Source organism: Megalobrama amblycephala, linkage group LG17 (assembly GCF_018812025.1).
Source record: "Megalobrama amblycephala isolate DHTTF-2021 linkage group LG17, ASM1881202v1, whole genome shotgun sequence".
NCBI classification, from domain to species: domain Eukaryota; kingdom Metazoa; phylum Chordata; class Actinopteri; order Cypriniformes; family Xenocyprididae; genus Megalobrama; species Megalobrama amblycephala.
The window spans coordinates 34928504-34953685 of record NC_063060.1 but is presented as its reverse complement, the minus strand read 5'-3'; the positions used below and the strand labels follow the sequence as shown (position 1 = coordinate 34953685).

The 25182-nt window shown below is 35.0% G+C and overlaps 1 protein-coding gene across 2 annotated transcripts in view; it reads right to left on the bottom strand.

The window, feature by feature from the left end:
• The window catches only part of atp6v1h (ATPase H+ transporting V1 subunit H), a 51517-nt gene that overhangs the window by 21436 nt on the left and 4899 nt on the right, over positions 1-25182 (bottom strand). Inside the window, exons 3-9 of one of the 2 annotated variants that reach the window (XM_048162347.1) lie at positions 23419-23518; positions 23054-23143; positions 20988-21101; positions 18992-19096; positions 9862-9915; positions 8716-8813; positions 6557-6749 (exon numbers count right to left, since the gene is read on the bottom strand). In XM_048162347.1, the coding sequence (XP_048018304.1) occupies positions 6557-6749; positions 8716-8813; positions 9862-9915; positions 18992-19096; positions 20988-21101; positions 23054-23143; positions 23419-23518 (754 nt within the window). The remainder of the gene's footprint in view (positions 1-6556; positions 6750-8715; positions 8814-9861; positions 9916-18991; positions 19097-20987; positions 21102-23053; positions 23144-23418; positions 23519-25182) is intronic. The other variant, XM_048162348.1, reaches the window with a different exon arrangement.

Sequence of the window (25182 nt, the reverse complement as noted above, 5' to 3'; positions counted from 1 at the left end):
TCAACATTGATAATAATAACAAATATTTCTTGAGGAACTAATCATCATATTAGAATGATTTCTGGAGGATCATGTGACACTGAAGACTGGAGTAATGATGCTGAAAATTCAGCTTTGCCATCACAGGAATAAATTACCTTGTCAAATATATTTAAATAGTACACAGTTATTTTAAATTGTAATAATTTTTCACAATATTACTGTTTTTACTGTATTTTTAATTAAATAAATTAAGCCTTGGTGAGCAGACGAAACTTCTTTTAAAAACATTAAAAATCTTACCGATCCCAAACTTTTGAGCGGTAGTGTATGTGGGAATGAGAAAACATACCTCTTAAGAAAAATATGGACAATTTTTATATTTTGCTCAAAGTAATAAACTATTAAAACAAACAACGTGCATAATCTAATAATCAATACTCTCATTGTGAGCACAAAACAAAGTTAACTAGTAATTTCAAAGATTTTTGTCTTCCCTTTGTCATCTCTAAATAATTTTCCAAATTACAAACATTGTTTATTATGAAATGCTCTTAATATGCTGATTAATAGTGCTAAATGTAGCTATAGGGAAAAACAAAACATCTAAAAGGTGCCAAGCGTTAAATTGTCATAAACCTGGTTTAGTTAAACGTTTGGAGTCATCTGTACGACAGATTGCATTTCCTGCATTCTCGTTTTCTGCAGCATATACAATTGCAAAAGTATATACTTTGCTGCTCACCGTGCTTCTGCTACTGTTGTTAAAATAACCGCGTCATCTGTAGCTCTTTATGTCTTTAGCAGGAGAGAGAAGCAACACGCATTTAGCAGAAAGGGATTGAATGAAGCGTGTTTGGCTCTAGATAAAAATATTAGATGACGTAGTGCCGAAAGATAATTACCTTAAAGGTGCCCTAGATTATGTTTTTAAAAGATGTAATATAAGTCTAAGGTGTCCCTTGAATGTGTCTGTGAAGTTTCAGATCAGAATACCCCATAGATTTTTTTTTATTAATTTTTTTAACTGCCTATTTTGGGGCATCATTATAAACGCGTCGATTTTATGCTGCGGCCCCTTTAAATCCCGTGCTCTCCGCCCACAGAGCTCGCGCTTGCCTTGAACAGTGCCTTAACAAAGTTTACACAGCTAATATAACCCTCAAAATGGATCTTTACAAAGTGTTCATCATGCATACTGCATGCATGCGCCGGATTATGTGAGTATTGTATACTGTTATATTGTTTACTTCTGATTTTGAATGAGTTTGATAGTGCTCCGTGGCTAACGGCTAATGCTACTCTGTTGGAGAGATTTATAAAGAATGAAGTTGTGTTTATGCATTATACAGACTGCAAGTGTTTAAAAATGAACATAGCGACGGCTCTCGTCTCCGTGAATACAGTAATAACCGATGGTAACTTTAACCACATTTAACAGTACATTAGCAACATGCTAACGAAACATTTAGAAAGACAGTTTACAAATATCACTAAAAATATCATGTTATCATGGATCATGTCAGTTATTATTGCTCCATCTGCCATTTTTCGCTATTGTTCTTGCTTGCTTCCCTAGTCTGATGATTTGGTTGTGCACATCCAGACGTTAATACTGGCTGCCCTTGTCTAATGCCTTTTATAATGTTGGAAACGTGGGCTGGCATATGCAAATATTGGGGGCGTACACCCCGACTGTTACGTAACAGTCGGTGTTATGTTGAGATTCGCCTGTTCTTCTGAGGTCTTTTAAACAAATGAGATTTATATAAAAAGGAGGAAACAATGGAGTTTGAGACTCACTGTATGTCATTTCCATATACCGAACTCTTGTTATTTAACAATGCCAAGATAAGTTAAATTTTTCATTCGAGGGCACCTTTAAACAACCCTGAGTGCTTGTGGTGTGTACCACTCCATTGTTTTCATGCACTGCTTACTTTTTCATGCTAGTCGATGAGTTGATTCAACTCCACAGCAACTACATAAATGTATCCACTAATCATTCAGAAATGTCCAGATGCATTCTGTAAGTTGTAACTTCTTCCTGAGTCTCTCCATCAGTGTCCGACTCTGGTTTGAACAATGTAAGGCTGAACACCATTACTGAAAATCGTCATTTTGGCTGCGTGAGATTCTCCAGCTTTGTTGTTATTGAGCAACCGAAGCACGAGCTGTTAAAGCTCCGCCCTCTTCTGGAAAGGGGGCCGGGAGCAGCAGCTGATTTGCATTTAAAGGGACACACACAAAAACGGCATGTTTTTGCTCATACCCAAATCAGGGGGAAATTTGACAAGCTATAATAAATGATCTGTGGGGTATTTTGAGCTGAAACTTCAGACACAGTCTGGGGACACCAGAGACTTATATTACATCTTGTAAAACGAGCATTATAGGACCCCTTTAAACTGTAGAAATGGTAAAATGGCGACAGTCCGGATGGAACCAAGCATATATTGACAATTCTGATGTTGTTCGAAATCGTGAAGAAGTCAGATTAGTAGGTTGAGAATTGAGAATTTCCACGACATTTTGCAACATATAATAAATCACGGTCAGAAATCTAATCAGCCTAACGTACAGCTCTAGTTAACAAGATGATGGATTGTTAGTATAATGCTGTCCTACACCTTCCTCCGTGACATTCTACATCTATGCATACTTACACACTGCTTTCCCATTCACTGGAAATAAGACATTGATGAATGAGCAGTAAGTGTGGCTCGTTTGCATGAGAGTAAATGAACATGTTAAAAAGAGACATTAAGATGTAGAATTGAAAAATGATAGTGACATAACAGTGCTAGATACTAAAGATTGTCAGATAGCTAGATAGAATGTTAGATAGAATGACAAACACAGAAAGAGAAAGAGATAGATATAGAAATAGAGATAGATATGAAGGAAATATACTATATATACAGACTATAAACAGACTATAGAGTAGAGAAATGACCTTATGTTCATTTATATTGTATTCATCCACCATACTTGTGTTCTCTTGGAGAACTGTTGGCTATATAAGAATAAATATAGAGAGATGGAGAGAGTTTGTTTGTTTGTTTGTTTATGATTTAACTCCATGTGAGCTACCTCAGCTATATTCATGGTGAGAACAAGATTTTTTTATACATACATATACATATATATATATATATACATACATATATATATATATATACATACATATATATATATATATATATATATACATACATATATATATATATATATATATATATATATATATATATATATATATATATATATATATATATATATATATATATATATATATATATATATATATATATATATAAATAAAGGAAAACAAAAATTGTTTTTTAAATTTGATCTTAGATAAAAATTCTAAAACTAAATCAGGCCTTACTTCATTAAAAATCTTTTCATAAAAGTCAACAGAAAAATAAAGAGTTCTAACAAATTTCAACCTAACACAATCCATCAAAATATGCTTCAATGATAATGGATTCTGGCACAAAAGGCATAGAGGAGGATCTTCACCCATTAACAGAAACATAAGGGTTAGTCTGGAGTGCCCTATTCGACAGCGTATGTAAATAATATGATCCCTGTGATTTTCAAACTGGACACAACGTTTTGCACCAACCACAGGATTGATTTTATATAGTTTTTTGTTGTACATTTATCCCATTCAGTTTGCCATTTCTTACAAATGTAAGTATTTATAATAGGTCTTGGAATTGGGAATTTGTAATACCACAATGCCCTGGTACCCAACAAAAAATAACTTTAAAATTATGTGTCTCCAAGGACTGCAAACTATTTAAAATTTCCACAAATGCTGGGTGTTCAAATTTGGAAGATGCCAGAGTCTGAAGACAAGATTTTGAGTCTATCATTAATAGGAAATTTCGCTGCCGAGACTTTTTAATATGGTGCAATGCCAAAATGATATCATTGGCTTCTGCAGTGAAAACAGAAGGAATGAGGAATCTGTACTCCACTTTTCTCATGACTGACCACAAAGCCAAATGAAACATGTTCTTCAGTCTTTGACCCATCTGTCTAAATTGATGGAAAACTTTCTCTGATACTTAAAAATTGTTTGTGGTTATCATTTGGATGGGTTTGAGATTTTTTGTTTCTTGTTAAATCCATGATTATGACTGTTTTTTTTTTGATATTCCAAGGGGGAATACTACAAAAGCGTGTCTGGCTCAGTACATTTAAATCAACTTTTATATTTTCCAGGTGGGGTTTAATCCGCAGTCCGAAGGGACACATACTCCTTGGTTTTTTGTCATACAATAAAGAGAACTGAGGTAAAAAACAAACTGCTTGGTAAGCTGGATTATTTTTGAGATGGAGAAAGTGAAAGATAAAGCGAGAGATATGTAGATATATAGTGAGAAAGAGAAATTGTGAGAGAGAGAGAGAGAGAGATCAGTAGACAGACAGAGATAAATTCTATGAAGGAAATATACTATATACACACACTATGAATAGACAACAGAGAAGGAAATAACCATTTTATATTCATTTATATTGTATCAATCCATCATATTTGTTATCTGTTTCATTTAATTGCAACTGTTTTTTTGGAGAACTGACTCAGACCAAGTGACGTACCAAACCATTCCTATTTAATCAAATCTCTATACTGAGAACAGAGAGACAGAGCTGTGCAGTTGATTGTATAATATCAATAAAGAATGTTGGCCATATAAAAATAAAAAGAGGTCCATAATCAGATTCAATGATCAGTTGATTAACAGATAGAGAATCACAACTATGCTAAACTACAGACCAATATCCTCAAATCTGAGAATTTAAAGTATTGCTATAGACCTATATATAACAGTGGTGAAGAGTGTACTAATGTGGAACATAAATAATGGCAAAAGTGCAGAGGCAGATCCATTGATGGCTGCAAAATGGAAGTCATGTAATCATGGACAGACACAGAGAGAATACCATGTCAGGACAACTTAATAAGCTCTTCAGCAGGTGAGATGAATGAAGCGCTGCTCTCTAATTCAATACTGTCAGCGACATGGACAATGAATTCATTACACAACTCTAATACCAACAGAGCCCAGCTTTCAGGGTTAATTTGGACATTAAATGTAGCCTGCGCCAAGAACGCCATGTGCGGGAAAATGAAATGCAGAATAAAAGTAACAAGGACCCTGTTTTTGTGCCTCGGCTATGTATTAAACAAATATGCACCGGCAGAGGAAAAGTAATAAGCCTGGCGGAAGATAAAATGCCTTAGGACTAAATTTGGTCTAGCACTATATCCTAATTCAAATGATCAACATGAGCAGGAAGGGAATGTGGGGTGACAAGTTTTTTTCTGTTTCTAGCCTCTAAAAAAACCAAGCACTGAATGGGTGATGACGCGAGAGTGTGGAAAAGATTAAAATGAGCGCTTTTGTCAATCTGCAACCTTAATAAAGTAATAATGGGGTTCTTAGTATATTCACCATGAAAGCTCTGGGAAAAATTAAATCCTTTCAGAATAAAAGAGTGAGTGATCCGCTAATGGACTTTGAAGAGGACACCTTCTGCTGAGCGATGCCCTGATCTGAAAAAAAGTGAGAAAACAGACACACCCGTCCATCTGAAATGGATTCAGCAAATGTACTGCTTCATTCACTGTCACCAAAAAAATAAAATCAAAGTATATATATATATATATATATATATATATATATTTTGGCATCAGATTTAATGATCTTTCATTAAGTATTTTTAGAGATACGTTTATATGGTGCCTTTACTCATCTTCATTTAGCAGATGATTTGCAATCTATTTCCTCTAACTGCAGCAACAGTGCTATGTAAATGATTGGGGTTAAGTGTCTTTCTCTTAAGTGCCTTTGAAATGAAATGTTGTGGCTCTGAGAAATGTTTCACATTTTGCAAGAGGTCTCGGTTCAACTCTTGCTCTAATGACCTTTTTTTTTCTCCTTCAAATATACCAATTAATACTGCATTGTTCAACACTAGATGTTCATTGGGGGGCAAAAAGTCTGAGATCACATTGAAAATCTGGAATTCACAATCAAATTTTAACCTGTAAATAAATAAAGGATTTTGATTCATTTAGAATAAATAAACATTATAACTTAATCAAAAATATTTTGGACTATTTATAGGTCGCTAATCAAATAAGCAAATGTGTGGATAACAAAATACTAAGAAAAAAAAGGGTATTCTAATAGTATAATAATAAATTGTATTAGTTTAGAAAAATGCATAATACATTTTTGGACAGTGATATATCCGGTTGCACATTATTTTTCAATTTCAATGTAATGTAGAGCAGACGAATGAGCGATGGAGTAGAAGTGTGTGTCAGAGGATTCAGGAGTGGATTCAGTGTGAAATTACCTATTAGTTTAATGCAGCTGAGTCAGTCGCAGGGGGGGGCTGAAATAAAAGCCCAACTAAATAGGGTCTACAATCAATGCCATTTTTAAAAAAGGCACGAGGCTAATTTTAAAAAGAAAATTTGATGACATTCAGTTGCATTCACCGAGTCAGGAAAGGGGACTGGGTCGAAGCAGACGTGTTTCATGACACATACCCTGAAAGCAGCCAGGATTATGCGAGTGACCTTCTCTTTGACAGACTCTTGAAGGATGTCGGAAAGCGCCGGTACCACGTTGTAGCGCCGCAGCTGTTCGCAGAGTTGCGGGCTGAATGCCAGGAGCCACACGCAGAAGATCATCTGATACTGCAGCTGGAAGCCACACTTATTGCTCAGCACTGCCGTGATGCTGAAAGATGCACAGATAAGAAAAGATGAAGTTAGTACACAGTGGGGCCTCTCACCCCTAATGGTCTGCTGAGAGGATGCTCTTCACAAAGTTAGTTCTGATGGTTTGATGGGCAAGAAGGGGGGAAATGACAGTCCGCATTTTTGTGATGTATAATGAGACCATTACATGAAAGAAATTTTACTTGAGAGGCAAGAAAAAGAAAATTATCTTCAGAGAAGCCTCATTATCCTTTTTTTACTCTGTCTGTACACTAGCAAACAAAAGAACCTTCATGATCACAGGGCTAAAACCTGCTAGGACAATGAGAGATGCTTTCTCGTTCTACAAGATGTTCTTCAATACGGCAAGGGACGAGGAACATAAAAGGTGGTAGAGCACAACTGTGCTAATTGTGTGCGTCAAGCATCAAAACAAATAAAAATAAAAAAATAAAGAAACACTTGCACTTCTTTTGAACAAATCCATTTACATAACTTTTCCATGAACTTTCCAGTTGTTTGTTGTTCAAGACAATTGGTTACAGATTTCACTTAAACGGAGCAGTTTCTAGCCAATGAAATATTTTAATTAATATTTAATTAAATGTTAAATAAAAATTAAACGATAAAACATACATACAATTAATAACACATACCATTCAAAAGTTTGATGTCAATACAGTTTATTACTTTTATTCTCCAATGATGCATTAAATTGATCAAAAGTGAAAGCAAAGACATGGGTCATTGACGAATAAGGTTTTTAAAGTGTAAAACATAATGGAGATAACACTTAATAAAACCTCAAAATTAATTTTAACAATGAGATGATGTGGTTTTTATAATCAATTAACAATGCTTTTGTCATTTTTTACAAGATTGACAAAATTTGTCACCAAAAACGTCATTCGGTTTAACCAAAATTTCAGTTTTACCGAATGACAATATTTTTAAACAATGTTAACAGGCTGATATCTAGCTAGCTAATTAGCTTGCTAGCTAGCTTGCAAAAGGACATTCAAACATTTTATATTTACTACAATTTTTTTTTAAATATTACAACATTTTCCATGTTTTATAGCGGTTGTACTGAATGACTTGAAGTTTCGGGACATGTGTAGGAGCAAGTGAAAACATGACATAAGAGTTACTTTGCTTCAAGACCATGTGGTCCTTTGCAGGTGTCTGAATGATGTCACATCCTGTCACATGATATTGACTGCATGATATGATCCAAAATGGTCCCTTTATATTGGTTACTCCAAATGACATCAATGAAATTCATTTTTAAAATAACTTTATTTCTTAGCAAAATATAAATAAAACCTTTTGGATTTAATAAAAGAGATCTAGTTGTACTGTCTTAAATACTTTGGATGTCATTTTTTTTGCTTTTATTATTATTAAGGCCTTTGTCAAAAAAAAAAAAAAAGACCCGTCATGTCACTGACCCATATATAAAGCTACAAAAGAATTTTATTTTAAATAAATGCCGTTCTTTTGAACTTTTTATTTAATTAAATAAATTATATAAAAAATATAGCGCAGCTGTTTTCAACATTGATAAAAATCAGCATATTAAAATGATTTCTGAAGGATCATGTGACACTGAAGACTGAAGTAATGGCTGCTATACATTCAGATTTGCATCACAGGAATAAATTACATTTTAATATATATTACAGCATACAAGAGGTATTTCACAAATGACTGTTTTTACTGTATTTTTTTTATCAAAATCTTACTGACTCCAAAATGGAAGTGTATTTGTATAAAATAAAACAAAATAATATTTATTATTAAATATTATTTAATACAATACTGTTATATAATTAATTTCTCTGTTTTTTCCAGGACTAGAAATCACATCAACCAGATTTCCATAAGTACTATGGCAGCTTAATAACTCGCATGTATTGTCTATTACTGTATGTGCAATATCACCCAAAACAAGACCTACATATTAGTGTGAAAATGAGCATTACCAGTTCACTCCGTCGGCCTCCACCCAGGCGAATCTGTATTCATTCACTCTCAGCATCAGCTGCAGGCAACCAGCGACGCACTGAACATACTGGGAGCTCTGAGGGTCCGAAGGAAAAATACACATACACGACACACACACGCACAAATTAGCATGCGCACAAACACAAAACGACAACATGATCAGAACACGAAGAACAGAACAGTTCAGAGAAGCAGGGAAATGGATGCATGAAATAAGCCTGTCCTTTTCAGGTACTAGCAAAAGAACACAATGAAACTAGGCTGCTCAATCAGCATTTGCACTCTCTGTAATTTTGCATTCACTTATGCACGTGCAGTACGGTTCTGACTTTTAAAAACGCCTTTTGGGTAACATGCTGGATCAAAGAGACAATCCCACAATGCAGCAGAGAGAAAGCAGCAGCCTTGAAACCTGGACAGAGTGAGTGAATCATAGAGAGGATGTTAGAGGAAATGTGGCTGAGAGAAGAGAAGAGACTCAGTCATTAACTGGGGGAGATGATGCTGTATATCAGCACCATATGCATAAAAGCAGAGTGGTCCAGAAAATAGAAAAGACAGGGAGGCAGGTCATGTAGAATAGCAAAGTAGAGACATCTTAAGTGCCATGAGAGGAAATTGAATTAAAATTTGTGCCCGCTTGCATTGCGCCAGTAGATTTTGACTCGCACACATGATGAAAAGAAAAAAGAAATTCTTTTCAAATGAACCCTAAAAAGCGCAAAAAGAAATGAAAGAGGAAGATTGCTATAGTGCAAGACAAAAGCCTTCTGGTGCTCCTTTCAATCTATCAATTCTAGTGGTGTATCTCAGAAAAAAAAAGAAAAAAGAAAAGCAGCTGAAATATTGGAATTATGACCAAAGTCACTGGCAAGAGAGGAAAGAATCTTTGTAAAAAAGCTTATAGATGGACACAGACAAAAAAGGTGTTGTGTTAGGGAAGTGCAGCTGTAGGAAAAAGTGAAAAGATTCACAGTGGATATGAATGGAAAAAAAGCAGTGGACAAGAAACAGCATGTGCTGCATCTCGAAAAAGAGAGGGGTGAAGATCTCAGCCTCTGAAAGGGGATGGAGGCTCGTTCACACAGCTGCACGTCCGCCGCCTCCATCCGTGACATACTCACTTCACTGGGGGAGATGGTCCCTGTTCCAGGTTCAGCACCTGTACCATGTAGTTTCTAACAACAACAACAAAAAAAAAAAAGATAGAAAGAAAGAAAACAAATCTGTGATTTTGGGCCTCTTGTTGTAGCGAACTTGAGCTGTATGCTTGGACAATGATGGCAGGAATATAGATGATTCCTGCGTGAGTGAAACGGCTTGTTCGTGACAGGCAATTGTCTAAAATTCTGTGGTAGAGTGGCCCTGAATTCATTTCGATCTCAGCGGCACTGCAAAACGAAATGCTTAAGCCTGTTACAATTTGAGCCAAGTCACAATTTGGGTAAAAAAAGACCCACAACAGCCACGTAAAATGAAAACAAGACATAATTAAACTGTTATTTATAATCATTTATGACTTAGACAATATTTTTTATCTGATTCATTGAAAATGTTTATTCACAGCTTTTGCAGCTTAGCTACAATGAACCAAATTTATGGAGTGCACTCTGAATGGACTAATAAACACAAACTGCTTTGAGAGGTCCTCTATTTATGATTTTCAACATTCATTAATTCAGAGGGCCCTCAGGCTAAAATATGAAACTCCACTGAAATTGCAACATCCTATTACTGTAAGGTGATTTGTAGAGGAACTGAAAATGAAAGCTGGACCCTGTAAGTATATGCATTAAAGCCAGAATCCACTACAAAACAACTAGCATGAATTATTGACTTTACAGCTAATACCTTGAATAACTTTTCTGTAATGTCTTAATAGTTTGTTCATTTTGAAGGTATTTCCATAGATTATATTATCCATTCATTATTGATATATTTAATAAGAACATAAAAACATTTTTTAAAAATTCAGACAAAAGTCATAAGTCATGTTTTCATTCACTCTTTTCACTTCGCATCTAATGCAGTACTTTATATCAGGGTTATACACTCTGCTGAAGTGCGTCACTGTGCCTTTCACTTAAGCTCAGAAATGTATTCCAATCCATTATATTGTTTTTCTAATAACAAGCAATTGAAAAACATATTGAAAGTGGTGTACTCTATGGTTCAAAAGTTTAAGGTCAGTATGTTATTTTTTATTTTATTTTTTTGCAAGAAAAATGAAGTGACAGTAAAGAATTTTACATTGTTACAAACAGGTTCTATTTTAAATAAACTCCATCTTTTTTCACGTTGATAAGAAATGTTTCTTGCGCAGCAAATCAGCATATCAGAATGATTTCTGAAGGATCAAGTGACACTGAAGACTGGAGCAATGATGCTGAAAATTCAGCTTTGCATTCATAAGAATAAATTACATTTTAAAATATATTAATATAGAAAACAGTCATTTTAAATTGTAACAATATTTCACAATATTACTATATTTGCTGCAGCTTTGATCAAATAAATGCAGCCTTGGTCAGCGATATATACTTCTTAAATCATTAAAAAAATGATTTAGTGTATCAGGTAGTGTATATCAGTAGTGGGGACACATTTGTTTAATTTTTTTGTGTTTTCACTGGAACACATAACAAGGCATTGAAATGTGATCAATTTGAGCTATGATGGTGGGAATAAGATCTGCCATGGCGGTGGGGACATGTCCCACCCCCACCCTACTGTAAATGATGCCTACGAGTGAAAACGAGATTCTGAAATGCTGATGCAGACTTCAAATCTTTGATACAATCAAAACACTTGTCCTGTTACTGGTACTGCATGTGAATAGAGGGTCATCTATATTCAAATATGTGCATACAAATAACATCTTTGCAACTTAATGTAAATGGATTCTGGTTCAGGCTTGTGAAACATGTTTGTCTGAAGGTTATCTAAAATAAAATAAGATTAAGAACACACTCAAATCCAAACAACAAATACATATACTCTCACTGCTTACTAACTAGGGGCAACATGAAGTTTCCAACACCAAGCAAATGTTCTGTCACAGTATGCTCTCTGTTATCTGACACATTCACAGCCAAATATCAGAAGACATCTGATGTTTAATGTACAGTTGTGAGTTGTGACAAAACATCCTGCCCTTCGCCCGACTGGTTGACAAACCTAAGATATACTGTATATGGAAGTAGGGGTGGGTGATATGACCAAATTCTTATATTACAATATGAGTAATTTTATTTCAAAATTACGATCTGTAATCACAATATAGTTATTTTAATATCACAAAAAACTAATACTAGCCTAACATAAGAAAAAAATAATAATAAGAAGAAGAAGAACAAAGAAAATAATTAACACGTACAGGAAAACAAATTACAATAGAACAAAGACACAAATGAAATAGACCTACTGGAAAAACTTCAAGCACTAGAAATAAGAAATACTACATAAATTATGTAAAGTAATCAAATGTATAAAAAACACTGTAGTTATTTATACATGCGATTTACACTGTATAAATTAAATATACATTTATTCTTATTAAAGTAAAAAAAAAAAGTGATTCATTGTCTAATTAACATTAATGACAGACAGCAGCAGTTATATTAGGCTGCTGTCACTTTAAGAGCGAATGACAGATCCAATATACTGATACATACACGTTTTCTTTCTCAAAGACATAAATGACTTTGTTTATGAGGATACTTGAAAAAGATGGATATTTTGACACATAAGTGTGTATTTGAGCACTCAAGTCCAATTAGGCGGCAAAAAGAACTCAGTTTAGTACTCACGTGCTCACTGAGTAACAGCTTCATGTGCGCGCGTCTCTCAGACAGCACTCAGAAACCATCTCTCATACAGCGAAATGAGTTCGCTTTCACTGTTATTTTGATTCAATGGCTTAAAATCATGTGCATCGCATGAAAATGATAAGCTTTCATTGTGGCGCAGCATGGCAACATTACATGAGCATAACCGTGATGGAGACGATAGTCCAAAATCTCTACCGGTTGACAAATTTCTACCGGTTAATCGTGTCTACCGGTAGGGTATGATGGGGCTAATGGCGCATCGGGGTTAAAGGCGCATTTTTGCAGCGCAAAGATTATTGTGTGCTAATTTGATCTAATATTTGATGTTTTTAAAAATTTAAAAATGTAAATAGCAAATGAAAATCGCTAAAATTATTGAATATATTTTGAGACAAAGGTCTTGTTAATGATTTTCAGTTTTGTTCAAGGTAAATAAAGCAACAGTTTTTCTATAACGGAAGATAAAGTCGCCCCCGTTGTTGGGGCTTTAACATGATAATCTTTAACTATATTAACATGATAATAAATAGATGGCTGACTTTTCCCATTTGTTGACATGACATGGTAAGATTCAGATGGTAAATACCATATCAAGTTAGGTGTCCATTTTAGAGATAATCACCATATTTATAATGAAATCATCATATTTAAAAAATATATTAATCATATCATATAATAAAATACAATTTATTGTTACTACTGTAAATCTATATTAAGTTATGGGGTTTCTTTCAATGCTTTCAAGAACCTTTACTTTTTAAAATAAGATTCTACATTTTTAAAATATATTTTTATATTAACAATTTAATGACAGTATATTTATTGAACAAAAATGAATTCTTTTATTTATCAAAATAAACAGAAAAATAGTACAAACTTTACTAAAGTGACTGTTTTGAACAAGTATTAACTTAAACATTATTCAAAACATTATTTTAGCTAAAGTATTTGTATAAATAATAAATGATAAATGTGTGCCTTTTACCCCATACCCGTGTTTTACCCCAAATCTTCAATAAAAGCTTCTTTTTTTTTCAGCTATGGGAGTAAATGGGAGTGAAAAACACATTTTTCTGAAGGTGTGCCTTTACCCCCGTTATCGCCCAGCCCTACATGGAAAAGAGCTTTTATCTCTTGCTACTTTATAACGTCCCTCCTGGTACACTGACAGCCTTGGCTTGACACATATATCATGCATATCTACTCTAAACAGGTATAGTGGGGCATAGAAGAACAACAAAAAATAGTGTCAGAAACATAATACAAGATGTTATTTCACCAATTCTCTCAAGCAAGTAAGACAAACATAACCTCTAGAATATTATGTTGAACCGGCACATCAGAGTTTTTATTTTTTTAAAGCAAATAAGTTGGTACCACCACAAGTAAGGTCAACCCCTGTGTTCCATGTGCTGTTGGTAAATGACTCAAGCCACTGCACTTAGCACCACTGCGCCCTTGAGTGAATCTCTTAATCTGTATCTGTGGCTGGCCTGCTACAGCAGAGCTCACAGCTCACAGCTCATTCTGAGTCAGGAGGATCCAGGTTCAAATCGTGCTCTAGGCACTTCTCGGTTCATTCTTCTTGTTGTGCCCTTTATATAAAGCACTCTGCTGCAGTAGTGCCCTGGCACGGCTGCCTCTGCAGATCTTGACCCCCTACTGTGCACATGTAGGATACGAGGAGTGACACAGTACATACAAATTCACTCGATCCTGGGCAAGCGCTGCCTAACACAAAGGTGGGCTCCAAAAGTCTGAGATCACTAGTGAAAATGCTTTTGCAATCAGTTTATTATATTATATATTGTAAATATACAAATACAATTTTTTTAAATTTTATTTCATATATTGAAACATTTTCAGAATTAGCTTTAAATCAGACTGACTGCCTATTTTCTTTACCAAATCTCCAATGACTTTTCCAGGCATGGTGTGGCTTCTAAATAAGTGGGTTTTTTTTTTTATATATAATGTAAAAAATTCCAATTTTGATCTATTCGCTAATGAAGCATTCAGACAAATTTGTGAACCTTTTCGAACAATTCAGTGAAAAGAAATTGACTCAAAAAATGCTCAAATGCTCACAAACTGGACATCACTATGGCTTGCAAACAAGTTTACTCTAAACCAGTGGTTCCCAAACTGGGGTACGCGTACCCCTGGGGGTACATGAGGTGACAAAAGGGGGTACGCGAACAAAATGCTGAGTAGTTCATTTAATTCTACATTAAAATAATATTAAAATAGAGCATGTATTTCTAACTACCAAAATGTCGTAAATCCAGTACATTTAATCAAATTACCTCATCATTTGCAGTCAAAAATGACTGTATCCACAGAAGCAGCATGCATATGATAGATTGCGTGCCGAATCTGCTGCCTTAAATCGTGCTAAATTACTGCCGTTCTCGACAATGCACCTTTGTAAAAGTGGGGATTTTGCACTTACTCGCATGAAGAACAAATAGACACAGATAATGAATTAATTTCGATTTAAGACTCAGACTTTCTCCGGTACAAAAACATACCTTGTGTGAGTTCTTGTATTTAATGATGATAACGAGCAAGAATACAATTGTTCTCAAATATCAACATGACTGCAAACGTGACATTATTATACAACAGGTCAAAAACAAAACGTACATTTTAAACACAGTACTGCCAGTATTTACTCTATTTTGCAATGAAATAATTACGAAAACCACAGCAGAACTACAACACAGTGAGAGTCGATTCAATGATTCATTCACAGCCACTTGCTTCGTTACTGATTGAATGACTCCATTACTCACCCATGACTTGCTGCCACCTACTGGCGGTTTTAGTTTAATATTTAAAAGTTTTACTTAGGTTTACCATCATTGCATATTTCTATATTGAACATTTTTATTTAAAACATTATTTATTTTATAAAGTTATTCATAAAGGTAAAAAAAATGCACTGGAAAATCAATTTAGGGGGCAAATATTGTCCCTTAATGGTAAAGGTGTGACTGCAGTCGAAGTGGAAGAGAGAGGGTACGCAGAAGGATGGTAATGCCTTCAGGGGGTACTCAACGCTAAAAAGTTTGGGAACCACTGCTCTAAACAAAACCAGCAACTAGATGATTAAATACTTTATAGCAAAACATTATTATATTACGGCCTGGTTTTACAGACAGGGCTTAGATTAAGCCAGGATTATGCCTTAGTTCAATTAGGACCGTATCCAGCTGAGACCAAGGACCTGCGCCTTGACACGACCACAACGCAGCCCTGAAGTATCAGCAGAGATCGAGTCGACTAGATCATCCATTGTGAAGACATCATCAACACGACAGCCAGTAGCACAGTTCCTCAAAAAACCGTCCATACCGGCGTGATGAATACGATCCTCAACTGGATGGAACTGAAATAAATACTTTGAATGTTGCGATCCTATCAGATTTATGATAGCAACCTGATTCGTAACAAAGCACTGTTCGCCAAAGGAGAACTGGCCCCCCGACTAAGCCTGGTTTCTCCCAAGGTTTTTTTTTTCTCCATTTTAACACCTATTTGCCACTTGTTTGCCACCTGATGTCACCTGATGGAGTTTGGGTTCCTTGCCGCTGTCGCCTTTGGCTTGCTTAGTTGGGGACACTTGACATTTGATATTCAACAGTATTCTTGACATTTATTCAACAGTGCTTTGATCTGCCTGCATTGACCCTATTCTTGAAGAGCTGCTGTGCAGCAAAAATTATGTACCAGTTATCATTGTAAAGCTGCTTTGATACAATCTGCATTGTAAAAAGCGCAATATAAATAAAGGTGACTTGACTTGACTTGACTCAGCAAAAACATTACTGGTTTGCATCTTGAGACAAAACAATGGCAGTGACATATTTTAAGTTATATCAGTGCAAGTTGCTTTCAGCTAAAACAGCTCAAAGATGCATTTTAGTCTAGGACTGGGCCTGAAGGCCCCAATATACTTCAAGCGAAATCAAAGAACGAACTGATTTCGAACAAAATCATGCCAAAACGAAATTCGTTTTAGGAGCTTGAAATGTCTTGCCAAAGCAAAATCTCAGGAAAAGTTAACATCTTCGTATTACCATTGGTCCGTGATGATAACGTAATAGGAGGTGTACGCTGAGGCGCCGCCTTCTTTCAAGCAGAACTCTTTTCGGACTCATTTCATCTGTCTGTCGAGGAAGGATCTCCACGGGTGAAAACATAAACACGCTGGATAGCCGCTTTATAGTAGAAAATGAAGTTGTGCTTCTGTTGAAATAAGGCACTGACAATCTATTGAATAAAATGCCAAATAAATACACGTGTCGTGACTTTACTGGAGTGCTAATTTGCAGAGTTCTTGCAAACATACCCTTGTTATGATCAGATGCTTTTCTTATGCTTTCTATAAAAATGGGTGCCGTTTTCTCATTTTTTGTTGTGTTTATTTTGTTACTGAGAGGAAAGCGCACATCATATTTACATATTCATCTAAACTCCGTTCTCAGCAGTGTGGCTGGGGTGTTCAATAACAGTATATCACTGCTCATGTAGTTCGAACTTCGTTTTACCCATAAACGAAGAATGAAAAAGAACTTCACTGTGAGTATATTGGGGCCTTGAGCCTTGCCTGTGAAACCAGGGGTAAAAGTTCTAAATTTTGCACACAAATTTTGATTTTGAATCCCAAATTTTCAATGTGGTCTCAGACTTTTGGTCATAACTGATACAACAGAAATATTTCATTTGTAATTATTACTGATAAAGTAAATAAACTAAACAACTGACACAAATAGCCTTCTTCCATATGAAGGAAGGCTTTCTATTTAAAACCTAAAAAAAAAAAAAAAATAATGTTTAAAAGGAAAACAGCACATGGCCAGTGCTTTGACACATCACAAATTCTTTTATGTCTCTGCTTGCCTTTCACACTCCAGTGAAAGGAGGAAGGTTGAAAACGATGGCATCTTTTGAAGTTTCATTGTATAGGAAAATTTACATCATAAGGCACTGGTAATGCACAAAGATCCAGATACAGTAGATTATGTTCTGTGACTGACAGTAGAAGCAGATGTGTTTTAGATAAGGTGAAAATCTTTTCAAAAAATAAAAGCCAGCTGAGAAATGTAGAGAGAGCTGTCTGTGTTGCATTAGCATTCCTCATTTGAAAATCAAAAAAAAAAAAAAAAAAAAAAAATCACTGAAATATCTTCACTCACCTTCATGTCGTTCTAAACCTGTATGAATTTCTTTCTTCCATCGAACAAAAAAGGAGATGTCAAACAGAATGGCAGCTGCAAACTCCATTCACTTTCACCAGGGGCGCAGGAGACATTTTCAAAGTGACGGGGACCAAACTGCTTTCCGGGGGGGGGGGATCATTATGACAACGGGCGGTGCACATATGCATGCGCCGAACGCGTCTTTCCCATGGGCAAAGGAGTTTCTCTGAAAGGCTCGCGCGAGACTGAACGGAACGCGGGAAATGAAGTATACCCGGGCCTTAACCGCTCTAAATTGTAATGGACTGGAGCTCACGTTCACACCGGGAACATGGGAGCACCATGATGCGACCGCAAAAGGCACTTTCACGATCAAAGTGCATGCCACTGATAAGCATTGTAAATTAAGTATTACAGTATACACATACCAATGAAACGCACAGATCTCCTCTCGTGCGTCCTCCACTGGATGAGGCAATATCACTTTTGTTTCTATTTCAGATATCTCTTTTATAGATGCCATCAATGCTTTTTGCCTTTCAAGATGTAATTACCGAAATCAAAACAGTCCATAAACTATAAATACTCACGAAAACTTCAGTCAAGCCAGCTCGCGCGTCAACCTGAGAGATCAGCCTCCTTACCTAGTCAAATTTCTCGGTTTCTGAATGGACGGTTTGGCTTGATTGACAAATTCTAACGTTTGGGCATGATTTATATACCATCGACCTGTCCTAAAACGTTAGCACACTTTGATCGATGGTTTGGAGATCGCGTTTCTCCGTTCGAGAGCACATTTCCTGTTCACATACGCAACAAAACAGCTGATTATTTACGAACGGATCGCTTACAGAAACGTGAAAATGGTCTAATTTGAAAGAAAATATCCTAAGCTAAAAGATGATATAGTGTGACTAATTGAAGCAGCCCTTATCAAAAGTGCGGGGGTCGACTTCTATCTTTTCAAAACTGCGGGGGTCCTGACCCCCCTGTCCCCCGTGCCAACGGCGCCCCTGACTTTCACTGTATGAAAGTGAGTGAGGCTCTGTCACTAACTTTCTGTATAACATCTTTTGTGTTCTGAGAAAGTCATACAGGTCTGGAATGACATGAGGGTGAGTAAATGCAGACAGAATTGTAATTTTTGGGTGAACGGTTCCTTTAATTAGTACAAGAGAGAAGATCTGCTGAATTTAGGATGGGATCTCTTTGTTTTCTACCTGAGAGCTGAGCTGGGTCTTAATCCAGTTGAAGTAGTAGTTCAGGTCACTGCCCTCCATCAGGTCACGTCCCCAGGCAGCTAGCTTGGCTATGATCCTCGCAGCCTGAGGGGAAGAAGAGAAATGTCGCATCAGGGCTTGGAAAAATGTATTTCTGTTAGACGTGGCTTTCATACAGATGCTCCAATAGAGGAATATTAAAAAATGCCTTGCCGGTGCCGTGGTTAGCAGACTTGTTTGGGAACAATGAGCTGTGGTCATGAAGACAAATATAGTTTGAATAGAGCTCTCAGTCTCTCTCCCCCATTATTTCCTATCCTCTCTCTGCTCTTCTCTGCATAAAAGTGGCAAGATTCCAAAGGACAATTAACAGCTCTAATTGTGATAAGTAATGGCGACTGTTGCACTAGATCCATCTAAATCATTCAACCTGAAATTAAACATCCCAAATTAATATTTCAGCCAAATGAATATGCAACTGGTGCAGAATATGCTCAAATTATTGGTCAGATGAAGTGATTCACTGAGGGCTCTTTCGCTCCCTACATCTGTGTGTGCTACGATAATGAATGCATTCAGAGCCATTCTGATGTTTCCAGAAGACATGACATTTACTCTGCTTGCCATGCAAAAGGGGAACTTCAGAGTGTTTCATTAAGAGCTGAGGTGAGGATGGCAAGGGGAATCAATACCATCCTCGCGTCGTTCAGCGCCCTGCGATCGCCGTCTGCCTGAAGGGTAATTAAACTGTGGCGACTTCATGCTGTTCTACGTATATACTTAAAATGAGAGTATCCTGGGAAATCGTTTTGCTTTTGAGTGAATGTTCAAAACTAAGCATGAAAATCTCTTTGATGAATTATTGATGGACCCCATTCTACCAATGGGCTCTCAAACAAAAGGTTTAGATGTAATGGCCCTGAATGTGAGTTCAATAATCTGAATTGATGTACAAGTTGCTGTTGAATTTAAAACAACTAAATTATTGCTTTAAAGCACAAAACACAATGCTGTTATGTAAAAAGCAGAATACTGTGTGGCAGGCCTTATTGGTAATAACTGGTGATTCCTTATTTGTCGATCTGTTTAGGCAATGATGTAATAGCAGAGTAATTACAGAGAAAAGCTAACTTTGTTCAGTAATTACTTGGAAACATTTTTTTCCCAAGGGAAAAGGTTTGTGTGATATTGGTCCATATTCCATAGTGACTTTGTTATGCAAATGCAGTTGAACCATCAGTAAACACCACCTGCACATTCCTGAAATTAATTTAAGCTCTTGTGCTTGTAGCTGAAATTACTTTTCTTTTACAGAAGAAAATATGAGGTCAAAGCAGGTCAAATGAGCTTCTTAAAATACGTTAAATTAATTTCACTGATATGACAAAAGTTGTTTTTTTTACCATAATTGTAATTAAGCACTTTCTTCAGTAAAAAAGTTGACTACATTATTAAATAGTCTACCTAGAACAGTCGTTTAAAGTTTGGGGTATGAAAATGTGAAATATTGTTCCAATTAAAAAATAATTATTGTAATTTTAATATATTTTAAAATGTAATGTATTCCTCTGATAACAAAGCTGAATTTTTCAGCAGTCATTATTCCAGTCTTTAGTGTCAGGTGATCATTCTAATATGCTGATTTGGTGCTCAAGAAACATTTTATTATTATTATTATTATTATTATTATTATTATTATTATTATTATTATTAATAATAATGTATTTTTGTGGAAACCTTTCAGGATTCTTTGATAAATATATAGTTCAAAAGAACAACATATATTCGATATAGAATTTTTCTGTAACATTGTAAATGTCTTTCCTGTCATTTTTGATCAATTTGATGCATTCTTGCTGAATAAAAGCATGTTTTTTTCCAACAAGAACAACAACAAAAAAATGCTACTGACCTAAATTTTTTGCTACTGACCCTACTTTTGAACAGTAGTGTATATTATATTTATTTATTTATTTATTGTCTGACAGCAACTTACCATGTGAACAGTAAAAAGGTCTTGACGGTTCAGCATTGGAAGGAAATATGACCAGGCTGTATTCTTAGTCTTCTTGGCATAATCAAAGAAGATATTCACTCTCTGATGATTTTCCTGCAGGGTAGAGCAAAAGACCCATTATTGCAACATAAAAATAGTGAATTAAAAGATGAGTGATTATAGGAAAATGATCCCAGACACATCTTAGAGTACAGAAAAAGGTTAGAAAAGGTTAATGGTGACACACCAGTGAATTTCATCAGTTGTGCTTTCCTGTAGAGTTTTTATATATATATATATATATAATTTTTTTTTGCTGTATATATATATATATATATATATATATATATATATATATATATATATATATATATATATATATATATATATATATATATATACACACACAGCAAAAAAAAAATTATTCAGACATTTTTGATATTTTTATATATTTTTACTAGTCGGTGCAGGACACTATAGTTCATTTATGTAAGTGAGGATAGCAAAATGGAGTAAATATGACATATTATACCCAAAAATTCTTCATTAAGTGGACTACCAGTAAAATAGAAAATAAATTTGGAACCAAAAATTATTTAGACACTTTGACCTGACCATGTTTTGCTTAAGTGTTATCTGATATAATTAAGATTATTTTTTTCTAATACAGTTTAACTCTGAGATCTTGTCATATTTTATTACCATTTTTTTTAAATATAGTGAATAAACTGTATTAATGAATGAAAAGTTCAAGGTATCTGAATAAATTTTGGTTTGACTGTATTTTTAAAAATGTATAATCAAATTATTTTAGATAATCTGATTATTTTCTATAATGTACCTCCATTTTACTGGCACTACAGCATGAGCTATACATGGAAGCATTGTCGTGTCCTTTAAAAATCATTTAAAAGAAACTTGACTAAACAGCAGATGCAGAGTGAGACAGACTGTTCATTTTTTCGATTTCCCCAGAGACACATTTATAAAATAAAATTATATTTTAAATGGAAAGAGGAGTCTGTTTATCGTGTTTTCAAAATTATAACCACTTTGCATATGAATAGAAGATCTCATCACAGAGGCATAGGCTAAATGAGTTGTGAGAGGGCGAGTCATTGTATGAATACAGAAATACTCAGTATAGACACTGCAGCACACAGAACCGCAGACTCCACATAAGCAACTGAAAATGGGTTTTATGAAGACCATCTATCTTAAAGGGTTAGTTCACCCCAAAATGAAAATTCTGTCATTAATTATATATTTTTGATGAAAGCTTTCTGATTCCTCCATAGACAGCAATTTATCTACCACTTTCAAGGTCCAGAAAGGTACTAAAGACATATTAAAATAGTCCACGTGACTGCAGTGGTTCAACCTTAATATTATTGAAGTGATGAGAATACTTTTTGTGCACAAAATGACTAAATTAATGACTTTATTCAACAATAGCTTCTATTCTGTGTCATTCTCTTACGCTGATTACTTTCAGCGCTTCCAGGTTCTACGTCAGAACACCGGCTCAGTATTGGCCGACGTTGTTTACATGAGCAGTGGACTATTTTAATGATGTCTTTAGTACCTTTCTGGACCTTGAAAGGGGTAGTTAAATTGCTGTCTATGGAGAAGTCAGAAAGCTCTCGGATTTCATCAAAAATATCTTAATTTGTGTTCTGAAGATGAACAAAGGTCTTACGGGTTTGGAATGACATGAGGGTGAGTGATTAATGACAGAATTTTCATTTTTGGGTGAACTAATATTGACAAAATATACAGAGAAAAGGCTAAGCTAAAGCAGGATTGACAGAGTGACATTATAATTCACAATCAGCTCGAGGACCTGACATTTTTTTCTTTTTGAACTTTGCAAGACCATAGCTGTGAAGAGTCAAAAGCAAATGTAATAGAAATATTCATGCAACTGTCTGCATTTCTCATTTCAATACACTCTATAGTAGATAATATAGGGTCAGTTTATGTGTTATAAATTAATACTCCAAAGCTTTTAAGTCTGACAGGCTACGAGAAAACAGAGATTAGATTTGGACTGTGTGCATTTTTACCTGCAGCGTGTCATCAATCAGGGTCAGGATGTACTGAACTGTTTGCTCCTTAGAAATATGAGCCATAAGGTTGAGGAAGGTCTTTGCACACTACAATAAAATATGTGAGAAGAAACGGTTAAATCTATAGACTTGCATAGACATACAACAACATGTGAGACTATGGGAGTCTAGTCATTTTCACAAAGCTTTAATTTATATAAAAGGGTCCCTAAGGTCTCAAAACTAACCAAAAATAAAAACAAAAACATATCTACAGCTCTGTAGTTCAGTTATACAAAATTAATGTGGTACATTTCTTTTTTTTTTTCAAGCTAAACAGGGTAGGAGAGGCAAAACAAATCAGGAAAGAATGTGATATGAACCTGATGTCCTTCTTTTGTCAGAATTGCTTGCTTTTCTTCAGACATGGCAACCTCAAACTTCTTAATAAAATCACAGTCCTCGGCTGAGATCATCTGGCCCCTGAAAAGCATGAAACTCACCAATGACTAAAGGGAGATAAGCTCAACAAAAGGCAATTTAACAAAAGACATCAATTATTCACATATATTTTGCAAATTTGCTCTCACTTGCTTTTTTCATTGTTTTAATCTGTCCAATTGACAGATTAAAACAATATTCATTCTCAAGAGCTCACAGGTGTGGGGGTGGGCTGATGGGTTGGGACTCATTGATAAAACTGTCATTTGTCCCACTGGGTCCTATTTATCACATACATGTGTCATTATGTATTAAAAATGTCAGAATCATTTCTGGCTATTACAAATGAAAAATATACTCTTCTAATTAAATCCAATACAAGAACAGTAACTATTTCCTATAGGGTGATAAAATACATTTTATTGAGCTCTGCTTTGTCCTTCAAAACTTAAAAGCAATATTATAAGAAAACCATGAAACTCTGAACTGTAATTTTTGACTTTTACTCTGATTCTCAAATAGTGTCGAGAACAAATATAAGATAAACACCAGGTATACTTGTGTAAATCCTATCCAGTGGTGAAGTGTTTTCTGTGTTGACAAATCTTTTGCGATGTCCAAATAACAGTCGCGATTCGCACGCAATGCGTCAACGTCCACTAATGTCCAATTCGCGACCTAATGACTCATTTGAACAGATTCATTTTAATGAATCATGACAACAACTGATCTGTCCACACTGTCTATAATGAATCATTTACTCGAACAACTCTGAAATGAGAACATAAGTGTGCTTACCCCATTTAGCAAGAGTGGTTAGTAAAATTAGCCTTAATAATCCACAATATTTTCAGGTTATTTAAATGACAATGTGTAGTAAATTAGGCCTACCTATAAAATCAGTTAGTTTAGACTGGAGTGAGGTGAAACCAGAACAAAGCAAATTGTTGTTAGCTAGGTGCATTCAATTGTATATGGTAGAAAATTATATTATTAGTTAATATAACTTCTAAATGCTACTTTTTAATACTTTTCAGGTTTAGCAAAAAAGCATCTTCTCTTACAAAGCTATAAAATCTTTTTTTTTTTTTTGCAAAGAGGGCAAGAAAGAATTAAAGTGAGAGTGATGGGTACTTTATTGTCAGTATCATAAAAATTATGTATGCGATTAATTTAGATTAATTAATCACAGAGTATGTAATTAATTAGATTAAAATTTTTAATCGATTGACAGCCCTAATATATATTTTATATATATATATATATAAAATATATAAAGCTTGTTTTTAGTTATTCCTTTATTCCAATCTCATCAATGTTTAGTGGTTGTTCTGTTGATTTGTGTAAATATTCTGAAACCTCTGAGTGTTTGATATTTTGAGTTAGTGTTTTATAAAATTTGAGGTCCTGCTCTTTTTTTTTTTGCTGCAAACTTGCTGTGACAAAAGACCAGAACCGACTCTCACAAGGGGGTCATTCCCTCGAAGAACACACACAGGAGTTTTTAGATCTGGCCACAGTCTACGCACTGCATGCAAGTCTGTTTCGTTGCCCAGCACCAAGTCTGTTTGTCGCTGATGGTGGTTTATAGCAGAATAAAATAACAACATCCAAAAAACATCACAAATATATAACAAATCCACTACTATTCAAGTGTTTAAGATCAGTAAGATTTTGTTAAAAAACAATGTTTTCTTTTTGTTTGA